Source organism: Megascapheus bottae, chromosome 23 (genome assembly GCF_031878675.1).
Source record: "Megascapheus bottae isolate mThoBot1 chromosome 23, mThoBot2.hap1, whole genome shotgun sequence".
Classification (NCBI taxonomy): Eukaryota; Metazoa; Chordata; class Mammalia; order Rodentia; family Geomyidae; genus Megascapheus; species Megascapheus bottae.
Window position 1 is genome coordinate 25,111,679 of NC_143531.1, and position 15,246 is coordinate 25,126,924.

The window sequence follows — 15,246 nt, forward strand, 5'->3', positions numbered from 1 at the left end:
GACAGTCTGTGGGATGGTGAGGAAAGCCTACGTGATCCCCAGGGCACAACAAGAGAGTGAACATAAATACTAAGTCAGAAGGAGTAAGAGAGAGAAAAAGGAGCATACTATTATTTGATGAAATCATGACTGGAAGCTTCCTGACTCTGGGAAAGATGCACAGAGCTACCTTCATCCAGGTACATGAAGGCTCAAAAGCTTTCCAACAGAGCCAGCCCTATTATAATCCAACAGCAGTAATCAGACACAGAGAATTCTGACAGTAGAAAGACTCAATTTCCACTTTGGTTTTAAAACTAACATAAGTCACAACATTATGGTACTAGCATGAAAACAGTCCTATAGATCAATGGAAAACAATGGAGAGCCCAGAAATAAACCCATGCATATACTGTCATGGATATTTAACACCAACACCAAGAATCTGCAACATAGCATGGACAGTCTCTTTAAAATGCAATGCTAGGAGAACTGGCTATGGCCTACAAAAGACAGAAATTCAAGTATCTTACAACATACACTGAAATCAACTCAAAATATATAAAAGACCTGACACCAAAAAACTGCTGAAAGTCTTGATGTGAATCTTGACTCATGGGTCTATGAGACTAACAGCACAGAAACTAAGGCAGCAATTAACAAGACTACATCAAACTAAGTTTCTACTCAGAAAAGAAAACAATCAACAAGTGAAAAGGCATGAGTCTTTATTGTAATTTCCTGCCTGGAGAGCAAGACATGTTCCTTTTATCTAGTTTTTTCTACTTAATTTTGACAATCTAAAGTAAGGCCTTGATAAAACTAAAAAACAAAATGAAATGGCAACTTACAAAATGATAGGAAATTGTCATATGCTATATTTCAGATAAGGGGCTACCATCAAAAACATAAAAGTCATACACCTCAAATACAAAATAATAATATACTGTTAAAAACAAAAATATACTAAAAATAAATAAAATCAATAAAAATCGATAGACATTTCCCCAGAGAGCACATACAAATAGCCAGATTTCCACAAAAAACTTCTCGACATCACTAATTTGACAAACCAATTAAGCCACAGTCACACATCATTTATGCCTTTTTGGATGACCATTAATTGAAAACTCATTAGATAGTGAACATGAGGTACAAAGAGAACCCTTGTATACTGTTATTAGAGCTGTAAACTACTTGAACCATTAGAAAACAGAATGAAGGTTCCTCAAAATATTAAAATAGAATTACTATATGATCTAGAAATGCCACATCTGGGTATATATATCATGATCTTGAAAGGATATCTGAACTCGCATGTTCATAGCAGCTTTATCCCCAAGTGCCAACAGATGGAAACCACCTGTGTGCACTGATCAACACAAGATGGAGGAAAATGAGGCACGCACGTGCAGTAGAAAATATCATTCGACCTTTAAATAGAAGGACATCTTGTCATCTTTATCAAATGGATGAATTAGAAGGCATAACTTGAAGTAAAATCAGCCTGGCAGAGACAAGTGCCACACAATTTCACTTTCATATGGGAATTCAAAAAAAGTAAAATGAAGTAAGTTAAATCATAGTCACCATTTGTGTGTGTGTGTGTGTGTGTGTGTGTGTGTGTGTGTGTGTGTGTGTGTGTACACACGCTGTGCCAATCCTGGAGCTTGAACTCAGGACCTTGGCCCTGTCTCTGAGCTTCTTTGTTAAAGGGAGCATGCTGCCATTTGAACCACAGCTCTATTTCTGACTGTTTGGTTGTTAACTGGAGATAGGAGTCTCAATGACTTCTGCCCAGACTGGCTTCAAACCATGATCTTAGCATCCTGTGTAGGTAGGATTACACGTGTGAGCTACCAGCGCTTGGCAGTGGTAACCATATTTATTGTAGAATAAAGGGCAAGGACGTGTTGGTCAGAAGATTAAAAACATAGGGATATGAAATAAATTAGTACTGGAGATTTAATTTATATCATGGTAATTAGGGTTAATATATCATATTGCATAAAAATTTGCTAAGTAGACATCAAATGTTCTAACCACACGCACAATAATTGTGTGGAATGATTGATGTATTAAGAAAATGCATTGCAGTAGTCATTTCACAGTGTATGCATACAGCTTCCTGTTGTACCTAAGCTCATGCATTTCCTATCTGTCAATCATCCTTCAGCTGAGTGGAGGTAAAGAAGCTGAAAGTTACAGACACCGAGGTAGTGTGGGGAGGAGGAGATCTTGACGTACCTACCTTTGACACCTTTGGTGTTTTGAAAGTAAAACTGGTTGGGTGAAGGAAGATGTTCAGAGACACTCAGCAAGGATAACCTAAAGAAAGCAGCAAGACACAAGTCTTCACTCTGTGTTTAGAAATCACACAGAGCCTTTGAACATATGGAGATTTTCACCCATCTCTTCCTTTGCTTTTCTGAACTTTTGCTTCTCCCTTTCCCTCTTTCTGCACTCCCAATCAGAACCCCATAACCTCATTAAATCAACCCGAGATGGACTTCTTATTCTTTAGGGAGTTTGTTCTATGGTCTGTCATCCAGGGATAAAAATTTCAACTTCTGTGCATGAGAAACTCATGCATTAAATTCATAATTATTTCAATAGGATTTATGAGTGTTTCTCCAGAGAGCTGCTTTCAAAATAAGATAAGTGCTATGCATGGAAGAGGAAAGATTACAGTAATTATACTGGTTTCCAAATAAAACTTAAGATTTAATGGAGTGGGGTAACTTGGGGACTCACAGATGCTGTGTCTATCCTTTGGCACACGGTATCTCCACTTCCCTGAAGCAGACACAAGTTGCTCTGTATGAAGTGGAGAATGGCATTTGCTCCTAGATAGTCACAAATGGTGAAAATGCTCTAGGACTCTGGCTAAAGGAGGAGGGACTCCCAACTCCGGGCACTTGGAGGGGAGGTAACATGAGCCTCCAGGGCCCTACAATGCCATTACTGTACACTCGTGTGCCCATCCCTGAGTGTGTCTCCTGCACACAAGCATGGTGGCCCATCCTACCTCTTTGCTTCTTTCTTTTAAGGTATAGTAGCAACTACGTTATCAGAAGGCACAAGTTTCAATGTGGTTGCTGAATCCAACCCCTAATAATTATTTCTCAGCAAAAGTCTGGGGCAGATGGTTTGGGTACAGATAGAAAATGAGTGGATTTGACTTCTGTGGAAACCACTCATTTGCTTCTCTTCACATAGTTTTACATTTAAGAATATTCCTTCTGCCAGGTATGGTGGCTCACACCGGTAATCCTAGCTACTCAGGAGGCTGAGATCTGAGGATTGCGGTTCAAAGCCAGCTTGGGCACTAAAGTCCATGAGACTCTTACCTCCAATTAATGACTAGAAAACAGGAAGTGGCACTGTGGCTCAAGGGATAGGGTGGTAGCCTTGAGCTCAAAAGCTCAGGGACAACACCCAGGCCAGAGTTCAAGCCCCATGACCGACACACACAAAAAATATACATATATATATTTCTATATATATATTATATATATATATATTCCTTCTTACATGTACCACAATTCATACTGGTGAGGGAAGGGGTGACAATGTCCAAATAGAAATGTATTAATTACCTGACTTATCTAACTGTAACCTTAAAAATTAAAAAATTATATTAAAAATTAAAACCTTAAAAAAAAATGGGGCCAGGAATTTGGCCTAGTGGTTGCCTAGCATACACAAAGACCCGGGTTCAATTCCTTGCTACCACATACATAGAAAAGCTGGAAGTGGTGCTGTGGCTCAAGTGGCAGGACACTAGCCTTGAGGAAAAAGCCCAAGGACAATGCTCAGGCCCTTTGGCTCAAGCCCCAGGACTAGCAAAAAATAAATTAATTAAAAATTAAAAAATAAACACATACTGACCAGTGAATTCTGGAGTGCTGATGAGGATTTGTTTTTTGCACCTGTCTATAACTCTTTGTTCATAAATTTAAAATGCAAACAAATGCTACTCTTTATTTTGTATCACTTTTTCTTTATATATTTTCTAAGTCACCAAACATTCTGACCTGAGCTGTTTTTGTTTCAAGTATGCAACTGGAATTATACAGTATATCTTTTTTTTTTTCTGGCTCAAAATGCTCACCATTAGCTGGGCACTGGTGGCTCACGCCTGTAATCCTAGCTACTCAGGAGGTTGAGATCTGAGCATTGCAGTTCGAAGCCAACCAGAGCAGGAAAATCTGTAAGGGTCTCATCTTCAAAACATTACTCAGAAAAGGCTGGAAGTGCGGCTGTGGCTCAAAATGGTAGAGCGCTAGCCTTGAGCAGAAGCAGGTCAGGGATAGTGCCCAAGTCCTGAGTTCAAGCTCCAGGGACGACAAAAAAATAAATAAAATAGCTCACATGGCTTGTTCTAGATTTTACCTATGATGAAAACTGCTGCTATGAACATTCTTGTTCCTGTGTCTGCGCATACATAGAACATGGCATCTCTAACACTGCATTAAATAGATGAAACTATAAGGTCTTGTGATTGTCCATAGCATCAACCATGGAAAAAAAACGATCCAACTGCATTGCTGAACAAGTCTACCAATGCAAATCCATCAGTGGTGCAGGAAAGATGGCGTTCTTACCAATGTTTACCAATACTTAAGCGGCGATGGCCTTTTCCATGGTAGCCTTTCCAGATGGTTTATAGAGGAAGTGCCTTGTGGCATTCATTTGCATTTTGTATAGAAAATAGATTCAAGCCCTTTGTCAGTCTCCAAGTTAAAAATGGTTCTTTTTGTGGCTTGCTTTTTTATACTCTTAATGATGAATCTGGCTGATCAGAGTTACATAATTTTAAGGCAGCCGATTTATCTAGCTTTTTAGAGGGTTAGCATTCCTTGTGTTCTGTTCAAGAAATCCTTGCTGACATCACGGCCATCAGAATGCGCCTCCCTCACTGCCTTCTAATGTTTTGCCTCTAGTATTTAAGTCTTTAACACAACTAGAGTTAATCTCTACTAGAGTTGAAAGTGGTGCTTTTCTAGACTGTTCTGTTGCTACACTTTTTTTAATTTTTTTTCTTGGTCATGGGCTTGAACTCTGGGCCTGGGTACTGTCCCTGAACGCCTCAGCTCAACGCTAGTGCTCTACCACTTGAACCACAGTATTACTTCCTGTGGCTTTCTTTAAAAAAAAGAAATCAAGGTCCTATTATGTGCTTGAGTTTGTTTCTGACTCTTTATTCTGAGGCTAATTACTGAGGCTTTCTAAGAAGTTTATTCTGTAGAACAAGCTCTCCTATCTTGTTCTTGGTGAGGTGTGTGTATGGAGTGTGTGTGTGTATGCCTGTACTGAGGCTTGAACTCAGAGCCTTGCACTCTTGCTTGGCTTTTCCACTCATGGTGGGCACTGTACCACTTAGGCCATGCCACCAGTTCTGGCTTCTTACTAGTTAACTGGAAGTAAGAGTCTCCTGGATTTTTCTGCCCAGGCTGACTCCAGTCTTCAGATCTTAGCCTGAAGAATGGCTAGAATTATTGGTGTGAACCACTGATAGATGGCTGAACATGTTCATGTTGTAATAAAGTCTCCTGTGTGAAGATGCTGTCAGCCCAGATAGACATGTTCAAGGGTCTCTTATCTCCAACTAACAAGCAAAAAGCGAAAGTGGAGGTATGGCTCAGAAGTAGAGTGGCAGCTGTGAGTAGAAAAGTTAAACTGAGTTCAAGCCCCAGTACCATCACACACAAAAAATTTTAAATGTCTCTCTGTAGCCTTAAAAAAAATTTTAATCAAAAAGCTTTTGCTTAAATCCTAAAAAGGCATTTTTCCTCAGGGCTAAAATTACTCAAGAAAAAAGATTAAAAGCAAAAGCAAATATAGCATATAATCATGCTTTCAAACCGAGCTCAGTCTGCCCTTCATCTTCATTTATAACGTTTGTTTCTTCAGAGCCTTTAATAGTATAAGCAATAGCTGTGCACTATGTTAATACGTCTGAGGTCTCAAAAGCCAGATAAACACCACAAGCTTGCACTGCTGGCTGTTTGCATGGTACAGAGTGCCTTGGTTGGCTAGAACAATTTCTAGGGATGGTCATACTCTAGGTAAGGAAAAAAAATCAAAGTGCTGCACATTTTCAGCCGATGTCAAATACCTGCATTTCTGTGGTTTATTAAAAACATGCATTTCTTTCTATTCCAGCAAGTGGCTCTGTTTGGATACTGGCTTTCAAACAGTACATGGTTTCAAAGAGAACCCTGGCAATGCATGAAGACTATTTCTGCAGGAGGTGCTCTGTCACACAATTAGCAGAGTACTTCCAAAGCTAACTGAAGTGTCAACACACTGGACAGCCACTGGGAACAAACCAGACAAGGTCACCTGATTGGAAAGTGCTTGGAGACATTTTAATGTGAGCACTTTGTTGTGATGCTGAGCAAAAGCTTGGAAGATAATATGCCTAATATTCACTAGGTCAATTATATTACTTACATCTGAAGTTGGAACCAATAACCACATGATTTTCAAATAGGTTTCTGAAATGTTGGTAAGATATTTGCCAGATAACATTCAAAAGGACACATCTTTTAATAGGTTAGCCTAAAATTTTCCTATGTCCTCACCCTCTTTCTTTCTCACATTGCTGAGCACTAGCAGCTCCCTGGCAGAGCTGGGGGCTGTGTGCTTCTCTGCTGTAGTATATTCTCCTCCTCTTTCCTTGGGCAGGGCCTTTTCGACTTCTCACTCTGGATAAAGTCTGCTTTGCTGAGATCTTTACTGAAAGATATTCTGTTCCTTCCTTTACTACTGAAGCCGATAAAACCTTCCCTTAGGTTGATCATTTGTTTCTGTAATCACAGGTTCATATCAAAGTAGTCTTTGACTGTGGGCATTTCGTAGGGCCTGGCTTCCTCTAAACATTCTCACCCGTAACTACAGGTATGAGTGGAGGGTGACTGTCTTACCGATGTGAAGGAGCTTTAACTTCTGAAACAAGGAAAGCTATGGAAGAAACAAAGCAACATTTTCAGGAGCATCTCTTTGCTGGAAAGAAAACAAAGAGAAAATACCCAAAATTCAAATACTCATATTCCTAGCCATCTGAGAGTAGCTCTGTGTCACTTTGGTAGGAAACAGAGGAGAGTATCCTAATCTCAGCTGGTAAGTGACATTTAGCTCTACTTCCAGTGACATTTAGACAGGAACTGTACAAGGTTAATGTCTGGAAAGTCTCACAAGCTCTACAGTATCCTCTTTCTCCTGATAGCACCCTTGTCTACTTAAAACCCCATATCCAGGTGCAAATTACAAAGGACACTCACCGGTTTTTCCTGGGCTCATGCTGACTTACATTAGGAGAACACCGGCTCCACTTGGACTCATCCAGTTGTTTTTCCCGGTAACTGCCTGAGTATGTAGTCACACAAGACCTGGACCAGCGTGATTCGTCCTGCCAGGATGCTCGGGCTTTGCTTCTGATCAGCTCAAACTCTTGAGAGGTAAGGGGGCTAAAGGGCACAAGAATTTCTGGACTTAAGTAGAAAAAGTGTGACATGGCTAGAAAAGATTCACTCTGAGTCGTTTTCTGAAGCTCTCTGAATTACAAAATACTCATAGTCTTCTAGGAGTGGGCAGCCAGCACCTTAGCTCACCAAGCTTCGTGACTTAACGGCTCATGGAAGGCAAACTCTTTTAGGTATGACTTTTTTAGGTATAATTGATAAGCAAAGAACCACAAAATTCTACAAGGATATATATATATGTATATATATATATACACATATATAAGTTTTAACAAACAAAATTGTAAGTGATAAAACTTCTAAGCATTGCTCTAAAAAAATAGGTAAGAAAGTACTAGGTAGTTATTTGCTCACCACACTCATCAAAAAGGTAAGGTGAATGTGGTAAGGATGGGTTACATGGAAACGAGACATAAAAGGAAAGTGCCTTGCATCCATTTCTCCTGATGCCCTCGCCTCTGTGGCTGGGAGGTAACCAGAGCTGCTTCTGATGTCAACAATAGCAGGTTCTGATGTCAACAATAGCAGGTTCACAGAGCAGCAGTGTTCCCATTGGCTAACACTAGTGTCACCTGCTCAGACAAGCCAGAGACTGGGCCCCAACGCCATAGATTCTGTTTCTGGATGACAGCCTTCAAATGGGTAGTTTTTTAAAAAATAATAAATAAAAAAAGAAACAGAGTGCTGGAGGATTCTAAATAGCAAACACCTTGATTAGGTGAGTTATGGAAACGTTATGGTGATATAGTTGTTCTGAGGTTGAGGAGTCCTAATATTCAATTTTTGATTCACATGATTCTCTTCTACTTCACCAACAGTCTGCACCTGGTAAATATATCTGGGCATCCTCACATCTCCAGATGAACAAACTATTTACTAGCCAATTGAAATAAAATTGAGCTTTTGCATGTGTCCCTTCACTATCTCTCGAAGCAGTTCTCAGTCCTCAATGCTGCACCTAACCTAAGTTGTACAGATGAGCAGCTCTGTTAAGTGGAATTAGCATCAGGGTTAGAAAAGAGTGTCCACGCAGCTGGATGCCTTGGCTCATGCTTGTAATTCCAGCTACTCAGGAGGCACGAATGGAAGGGTTTAGATTCAAGGCTACCCCCGTCATATAAGACTCTATCTCAGTCAGTGAAAAGCTGGTCACAGTGATGATCCTAGATACTATGAAAGCATAAATAGATCATAGACCATGTCGAACCTGGGCAAAAACTGAGATTCTATGTGTAAAACAACAAAAGCATAAAGGTCTGAAGATAGAGCGCCTGCCTGGCAACCATGAAGTCCTGAGCTCAACTCCAGCACTACCAAGAAAGAGAATCACACTGGCGATCAACCAGTGGTTTCACTTAAACAATATTCTGCTAGTGATATGTACTGTTTTGATATAGAAAAATAAATGAAGCAAATGATTTATAGATAAATATCTTTGTCTTCTCAAATTAAAAGGTAATTTCTAAACAAAAATGAAATAAGTTCTCTCAAAATAAATTAAGGATTAAGGTGCTTTTGTATTATACTGTCCTCTATGATAGTCTTATTACCATTTCTCAGAGGATCAGTCATGGTATTATTTTACAATTTATGATTTCAAGAACCAAAAGTAGTGACATTTGGATTTGGGTGAGACTCGATAAGAGTTCTTGTCTAGTCTTGAATTTAACTCCAAGCACTATAAGACTTAATCACGAGCTAATTAATTAGTGTTCATAATAGTGTACATTAGTGTTCATCACTGTTCACAATAACCAAGTCATGTAAATAGCCTATCAAGCAGTCCACCAGTCAGTAAATTTTATTCAACCATTAAGAACAAATTGGGACCAGGCGTGTGCCCTAGTAGTAGAGTGCTTCCCTAATGTACACAAAGCCCTGGATTTGATTCCTCAGTACCACCTACATAGAAAGGGCCTTAAGTGGTACTGTGGCTCAAGTAGTAAAGTGCTAGCCTTGAACAAAAAAGCTCAAGAACAATACCCAGTCCCTGAGTTTAAGCCCTAAGACTGGCAAAAAGAAGAAGAAGAAGAAGAAGAAGAAGAAGAAGAAGAAGAAGAAGAAGAAGAAGAAGAAGAAGAAGAAGAAGAAGAAGAAGAGGAGGAGGAGGAGGAGGAGGAGGAGGAGGAGGAGATTCATTATGCAGTGTTTGCAAAAAAATAAAATCGACATTACTAGAGTAACCAGGTCAAGTCAGACTCAGAAAGACTAATACCACATTTTCTCTCACATGTGTAACATAAAGGGAAGGAACATGTAAGTGGAATGTGGAATATGGAAGGGATCAAATACGTACATGATCTATGCATGCATGGAAATATGAAACCCCTTATTTTGTAGAGTACACTATTAATGGGGGGAAGTACTAATCATTTTAATGGAGACACCAACTCTTAACTTCGCATGGAATTATGAATGAGGTCATCAGTCTACTTGAGGTTGAAAAAAATCTGTTAAAAATAAGTTGGACATTGAAAATACAGCTCAGTAGTAGTACCTGCCAACATGAGCAAAACCCTTGGGCTTGATTCTCAGCACTAAATTAATAAATGTAAATAAAATATATAGATAGAACAGACTACTTGATTTTAGCCCCAGAGGGTGTCATACCCATTCTTTGTTTTCCCAATTTCTTAACTTTACTTCTCCTGGGCACTGGTGTTGGATGCTGACGCCTGGGGAGGGTCTCCATTAAAGACTCCTTTCTGTAGCCGGACTGCAATGAGGTGTGCTATTCAGTCTCTAGTATGTTACATGTGACCAAAAATCGGATCCCAAGAGCATTGTGATAATGAACTGTCAATATCAATGAGAGTGGAAACAGAAGCCTTCCAAGTGACCCTATACCAAGGAAAACCAGCAGGGGGCGTGCAAACCATCTGGTGCCAGGGCAGGTGGCTTCTTCAGACACGGGCGATTATTCTAACGTAATGGATAATAGGTATTAATTAAAAGGGTTCGTGACCAAGAAGTTTAGAAAGAAAATGAAACAAAAGAATTTCTTTTCTCTGGGACTCCCCAAAGTTTCACAATATGCTTTGTGTATCTTTTGAATGGGCGTAAGAGGGGCTGGGAGTTTGGCCTAGAGGTAAGAGTGCTTGCCTAGCATGTACAAAGGGCCTACAAGTAAGAGTGCTTGCATAGCATGTACAAAGACCCGGGTTCCATTCCTCAGTACCACATACATAGAAAAGGCCAGAAGTGGTGCTATGGCTCAAGTGGTAGAACTCTAGCCTTGAGAAAGCCCAAGGACAGTGCTTAGACCTTCCTTGAGTTCAAGCCCTGGGACTGGCAAAAAAAAAGAAAAGAAAAAAAGGGGGGGCATAAGATTATGCAGAATTTCCTAAGCTTATGAGCACAAAACTCCTTTCACTGGGGACATTTTTGGGAACTGCTATTCTCTGGGGGGGTCAGGAAGTGAAGAGGTTAGAGATATCTATACCTGGGAATAATGGTTGGTATGCACATGTTAAAACTTACTAAATTTCAACTAGATCTCCAGCCTTACGTACTGGCTGCCTGGCAAGAAGGTGATCAAATAGTATTTCATTTAAAAACTGAAAGTTAACACTAGAAGTACGTACATACTTTTCATGTTCACAGACACGTACTATGACCCAGATGTAGTAGTCTAGAAGGCTTTCCTGTGTCCCCTTTCACACACACACACACACTCCATATCACATACTACCTAGTAACCATTATTTTGATTTCTATTACTATAGCCATGATAGATCAGGCGCTATTCTGTGCGGGCAGATACTTCAGACACCCATTAGAAGACAAAACCAGGAAGAGATATGAGGCAAAGTGAACACAAAAGGAGACTAAATTCTCTTGGGGGAAAAACAAACAAAAGGCCTTATATACAGAGGGAGTGCCCATGTCAGCTGGAAGCTGCCTCCTCCTCATGAAGTGCCAGATTTTGCTTCTCACATGAATCGGGGTGTATAATGAATGATAGTTATTAAAGCTTGAGTTTTTCAGTATAAGATGTTAACACTTCCTGGTCTAGGAGTCACTTCTTCATGCTTGTGAACTGTGTGATTAGATTTTTAGGATGTTATCAAAGGCTTGTGTGGCAGCTAGAGACAGGGACATTTACAACCGGAATAGATGGAAATAAAAGAGGAAACTGCACTTCGCATTTTAGATAAAGGAAACTCATGAAATTAGTGAGAGGCCGAAAGGAAAGCATTTTTTTCTTTGCTTTCCTGAAGTTTATTTTTGCTTACTATTTTTGTTTACTATTGTTATTTTACTATTTATGTTTACAATCTGAAATTTGAAACTGACTACAGTGTATACATTGTACATTTTTATTCGATAAAAAGTGCCTATGTGTATCTAGGTTTAGAAGGAAAGGCCTGGACAGCTGGATACAACCTGTGACCCCTTATCATAGCGGAGTAGGAAAATACATATTTCTATTTCTTCAAATACACACACTGGAATGGCCACACGTTTCATAATGGAGTTTCTGTTGCCTGTAGCTGGTCACTTTGGAATGCTTCTGTAAGTTGCTAAATCCCTTTTATAGGAATCAACCTCTCAGAGTTGTGAAATCTAAATCATTGAGGATGTTTAGCACCCAATACTGAATTCCATGCCAACATGTAGCATAGATTCTGAAATGGGAGGGGTATCTTGGAAGTAGTTTTATACTTCCAATCTTTGTAGAAATGTCCTCCTTTGACTCTGCTTCAGACAGAAGAATGATGACTCTATTTCCTGAAGCCACTCTATCAAGGAAGCACAAATTAGATGGCTTACAACAAGAGAAATCTATCTCAGTTCTGGAAGCTGTGTGTGTACCTGTGGTAAAATATTTTGTCTTATAAAAGAAGGAAATCCTGTCATATGCTATGACAGGGAACTTAAGGACATTATGAGATAAGCTAGACATGAAAGAAAAATGGTGCAGGATTTCATTTACATATGGTAGGTAAAAATAATCAATTTTGAAACAGGTAGAGTGGTGCTAGGAGAGAAAATGAGGAGTCGTCCAGTGGGTGTTTTGCTTTGTTGTGTGGTGCTGTGACAGAAAGCCACAAACTAAAACATTTCTAATGACTAGAAATATTAATTTAGATGATGCCCTGGCCTTGCTTCTCAACAGATGCCCTCACGGCATCCCGTCAAGAAGCTGGGGTGGTGACACAGCTCGAGGTTGCCGTGTGTCATCACATCTACAGGTAAGCATTAGTGCTCTTTGACTCACATCATCCACAGTGATGTTACACTTAAGTTCCCTCCTGAAAGTCAAAAGCATCCACTGCAATTGCTTTTGTGGCACTCTCATTTTTTTAAATCCAATATATCACAAGTGAAAACAAATAAACGTGTTCATGTTTCATGGGACTTAGTAGTTACTAAGTTCATTTCAAGTAGGATTTTTCTTAGTTCACAAGTGAATAACAAACCAAAATAATAAGGCAAGAAAGACAGAAACTTTTTGACTGTTCTTCTCTACTCTCCCCCTCACACACATACAAAATGTCAACTTCGCTTGATCTTATCAGAATGACATCACTAGTGCTTAGTGAGGTTCATTCTGGCCACCATTCTAGTAGTGACTGAATTAGCACCTGACAAGTGCTTGCTTGCCTATAAAAGTTCAACTTTAAGAGAGTATTATTAATATCTGGCTTAGGAATGTTTTGTATTTATACAGGCGCTTATGTATTTCCTAACTTTCAAGAACCTTAGGACTCTAACTGTACAATGCTTCTATGATAGGATTGCTTCTTTCCTCAAAGTTGTCCACTAGTTCTTAGACATAGTATCAGGTCTACAATCACAGCCTACAGGGTGAATGTGCTATTCGAATGGTTTGCATTGATTCTTCCATTAGGAATTTTTAGCTTAAAAGTTGTGCTCCATAAACATTATTATATATGTTTTGATATATATGTTGGATGTTATATATTTATAAATATTATATGTATCTGTAGCAGGTAAATCTTACATATTATATACATTTATATAAAATATATGTTCATATATATGTTGCTCATTAACTGTCCTCATCTGTACATACTGAGTAATAGCCATAAGCCCTTAGGGAAGGCAGGTAAATAGCCACATGATGAATGATTATGAAAACGCTTGGTGGGACAGTATTGTGGTTAACAGATGAAGTCCCTACAGTCATTTTAATGAGATTTGCTACTGTCTTGGCAAAATGCCACATTGAAAGCTCAGTCACACAGCACAGTTTCTCTACCAGCAGAATTAGTGGGGATTATGCTTTAACTAAAGGCAGTTAACTGCCTCTACATCTTTCCAGAACACAACTATTTCATTCCCCCTCCTGCCTGTTTATTGGTGTTTATCTTCAGTAGCTAGCTACTATGTATTAACTGACACGGTCCTTCCAGCAACTCTTGAGTGTATGTTCCCATCATTCCCATCCCAGGAGAACACTGAGTCATAGAGAGATAAAGTAGTTTGATTGATATTAAATCCCTGTCTATTTTGCAAAACAAAACTGTATCAAAACTGTAATACTCATGTCACAATTACTAAATGCCAGCACCTCACAACTTGTCACATCATCCTTTCAACAACCTTGTAAAGAGCCTACATTGACCTAATATTATAATTATGAAATTTCTCTATAGAGAGATAATTGGTTTAAATCATATGGCCAATTTGTGACAGCATAGAGGTTTGTCTCCCCATGTAGCTAAGCTGAAACCTACGCTCTGACCAGGCCATGGGGTGCAGCTATAAATAACCTCTCCCCTACATGGGGAGAAGAGACACAATATTTGTACTGAATGAAAGGACCACAGATTGGAAGAAAAAAATACCAAAAATTTTGTTTTGTAGTATTATACTCTCTAGTATAGCAAACCACAGAAATCAAGATGAAAAGTATAAAAAACGGTCTGCATATCATAGCAGATGGCACTGTGATAACACGAGATGGCAAGTGTTTTTCTGGTGACTCTTATGCCTACATATGTAACAATTAACCACTCAACCTGGGAAGAAATGCATGGCAAAATTAAGGAATAACAAAGCCCCTCTTACCTATCTTCTTTGTGATGTGGTGTGAATGTCAATGTTCCTTACATTGTGCCCAAAGGAACATGGAATATGCCCTATAACATGCCTTCTCGGGAGGTTTCTAGATACCAGGTTTTTAGCTGATTGGCATAATGGCCCTTTCTGAAATCAGAAAAATCAGCTAGGTAGCCTGTCAGTTCTTTTTCTAATCTTCAGACATATTATTACATGTCAATCTCATAAATCTTTAAAAACTATAAAGCAATGTTTATTAAAATAACACTCAAGAAATCTAATTCCAGATAAGAAAAGTAAGAAACATTTAAAGCTGATATATTGTGTAAAATATTCTCAAGAGCTCTTAAGTTTAAACCTTCTGGGAGGACATTTCATACAGTAAAGAAATTATATATACACAGACAGGTTTTATTCTAATATACATAGCTATAACTAATGGCAGATGGTATAAGACATTGAAAGAATTAAATAAAACAGGTATGACAGGTGCCAATGGCTCACACCTGTAATCCTAGTACTCAGAGGACTCAGATCTGAGATCTCTGTTGAAGTCAGCCAGACAGGAAAGTCTATGAGACTCTTACTCCAATTAACCACCAAAAAGCTGGAAGTGGAGCTGTGGCTCAAGTGGTAGAGGGACAGCCTTGAGCAAAAAAGCTAAAGATCAGTACTCAGGCCCTGAGTTCAAGCCTCAGTACCAGCACATAAAACAACACACAAATACTCTAATCATAAAATATCTCAA

General features: G+C 39.1%; 1 protein-coding gene across 8 annotated transcripts in view; it reads right to left on the reverse strand.

Moving 5' to 3' along the window:
- C23H4orf51 (chromosome 23 C4orf51 homolog) overlaps window positions 1-7,716 on the reverse strand; it is a 29,130-nt gene extending 21,414 nt beyond the window's left edge. For 3 of the 8 annotated variants that reach the window (XM_090356595.1, XM_090356598.1, XM_090356596.1), the window contains exons 1-2: window positions 7,269-7,716; window positions 2,231-2,307 (exon numbers count right to left, since the gene is read on the reverse strand). In XM_090356595.1, coding sequence (XP_090212721.1) covers window positions 2,231-2,307; window positions 7,269-7,501 — 310 coding nt within the window. In that variant the 5' untranslated portion in view covers window positions 7,502-7,716. Of the gene's footprint in view, window positions 1-2,226; window positions 2,308-6,911; window positions 6,949-7,268 lie in introns of all 8 variants that reach the window. The other 5 variants (XM_090356592.1, XM_090356590.1, XM_090356594.1 and 2 more) reach the window with 3 other exon arrangements.
- Window positions 7,717-15,246: the final 7,530 nt, after the last annotated feature.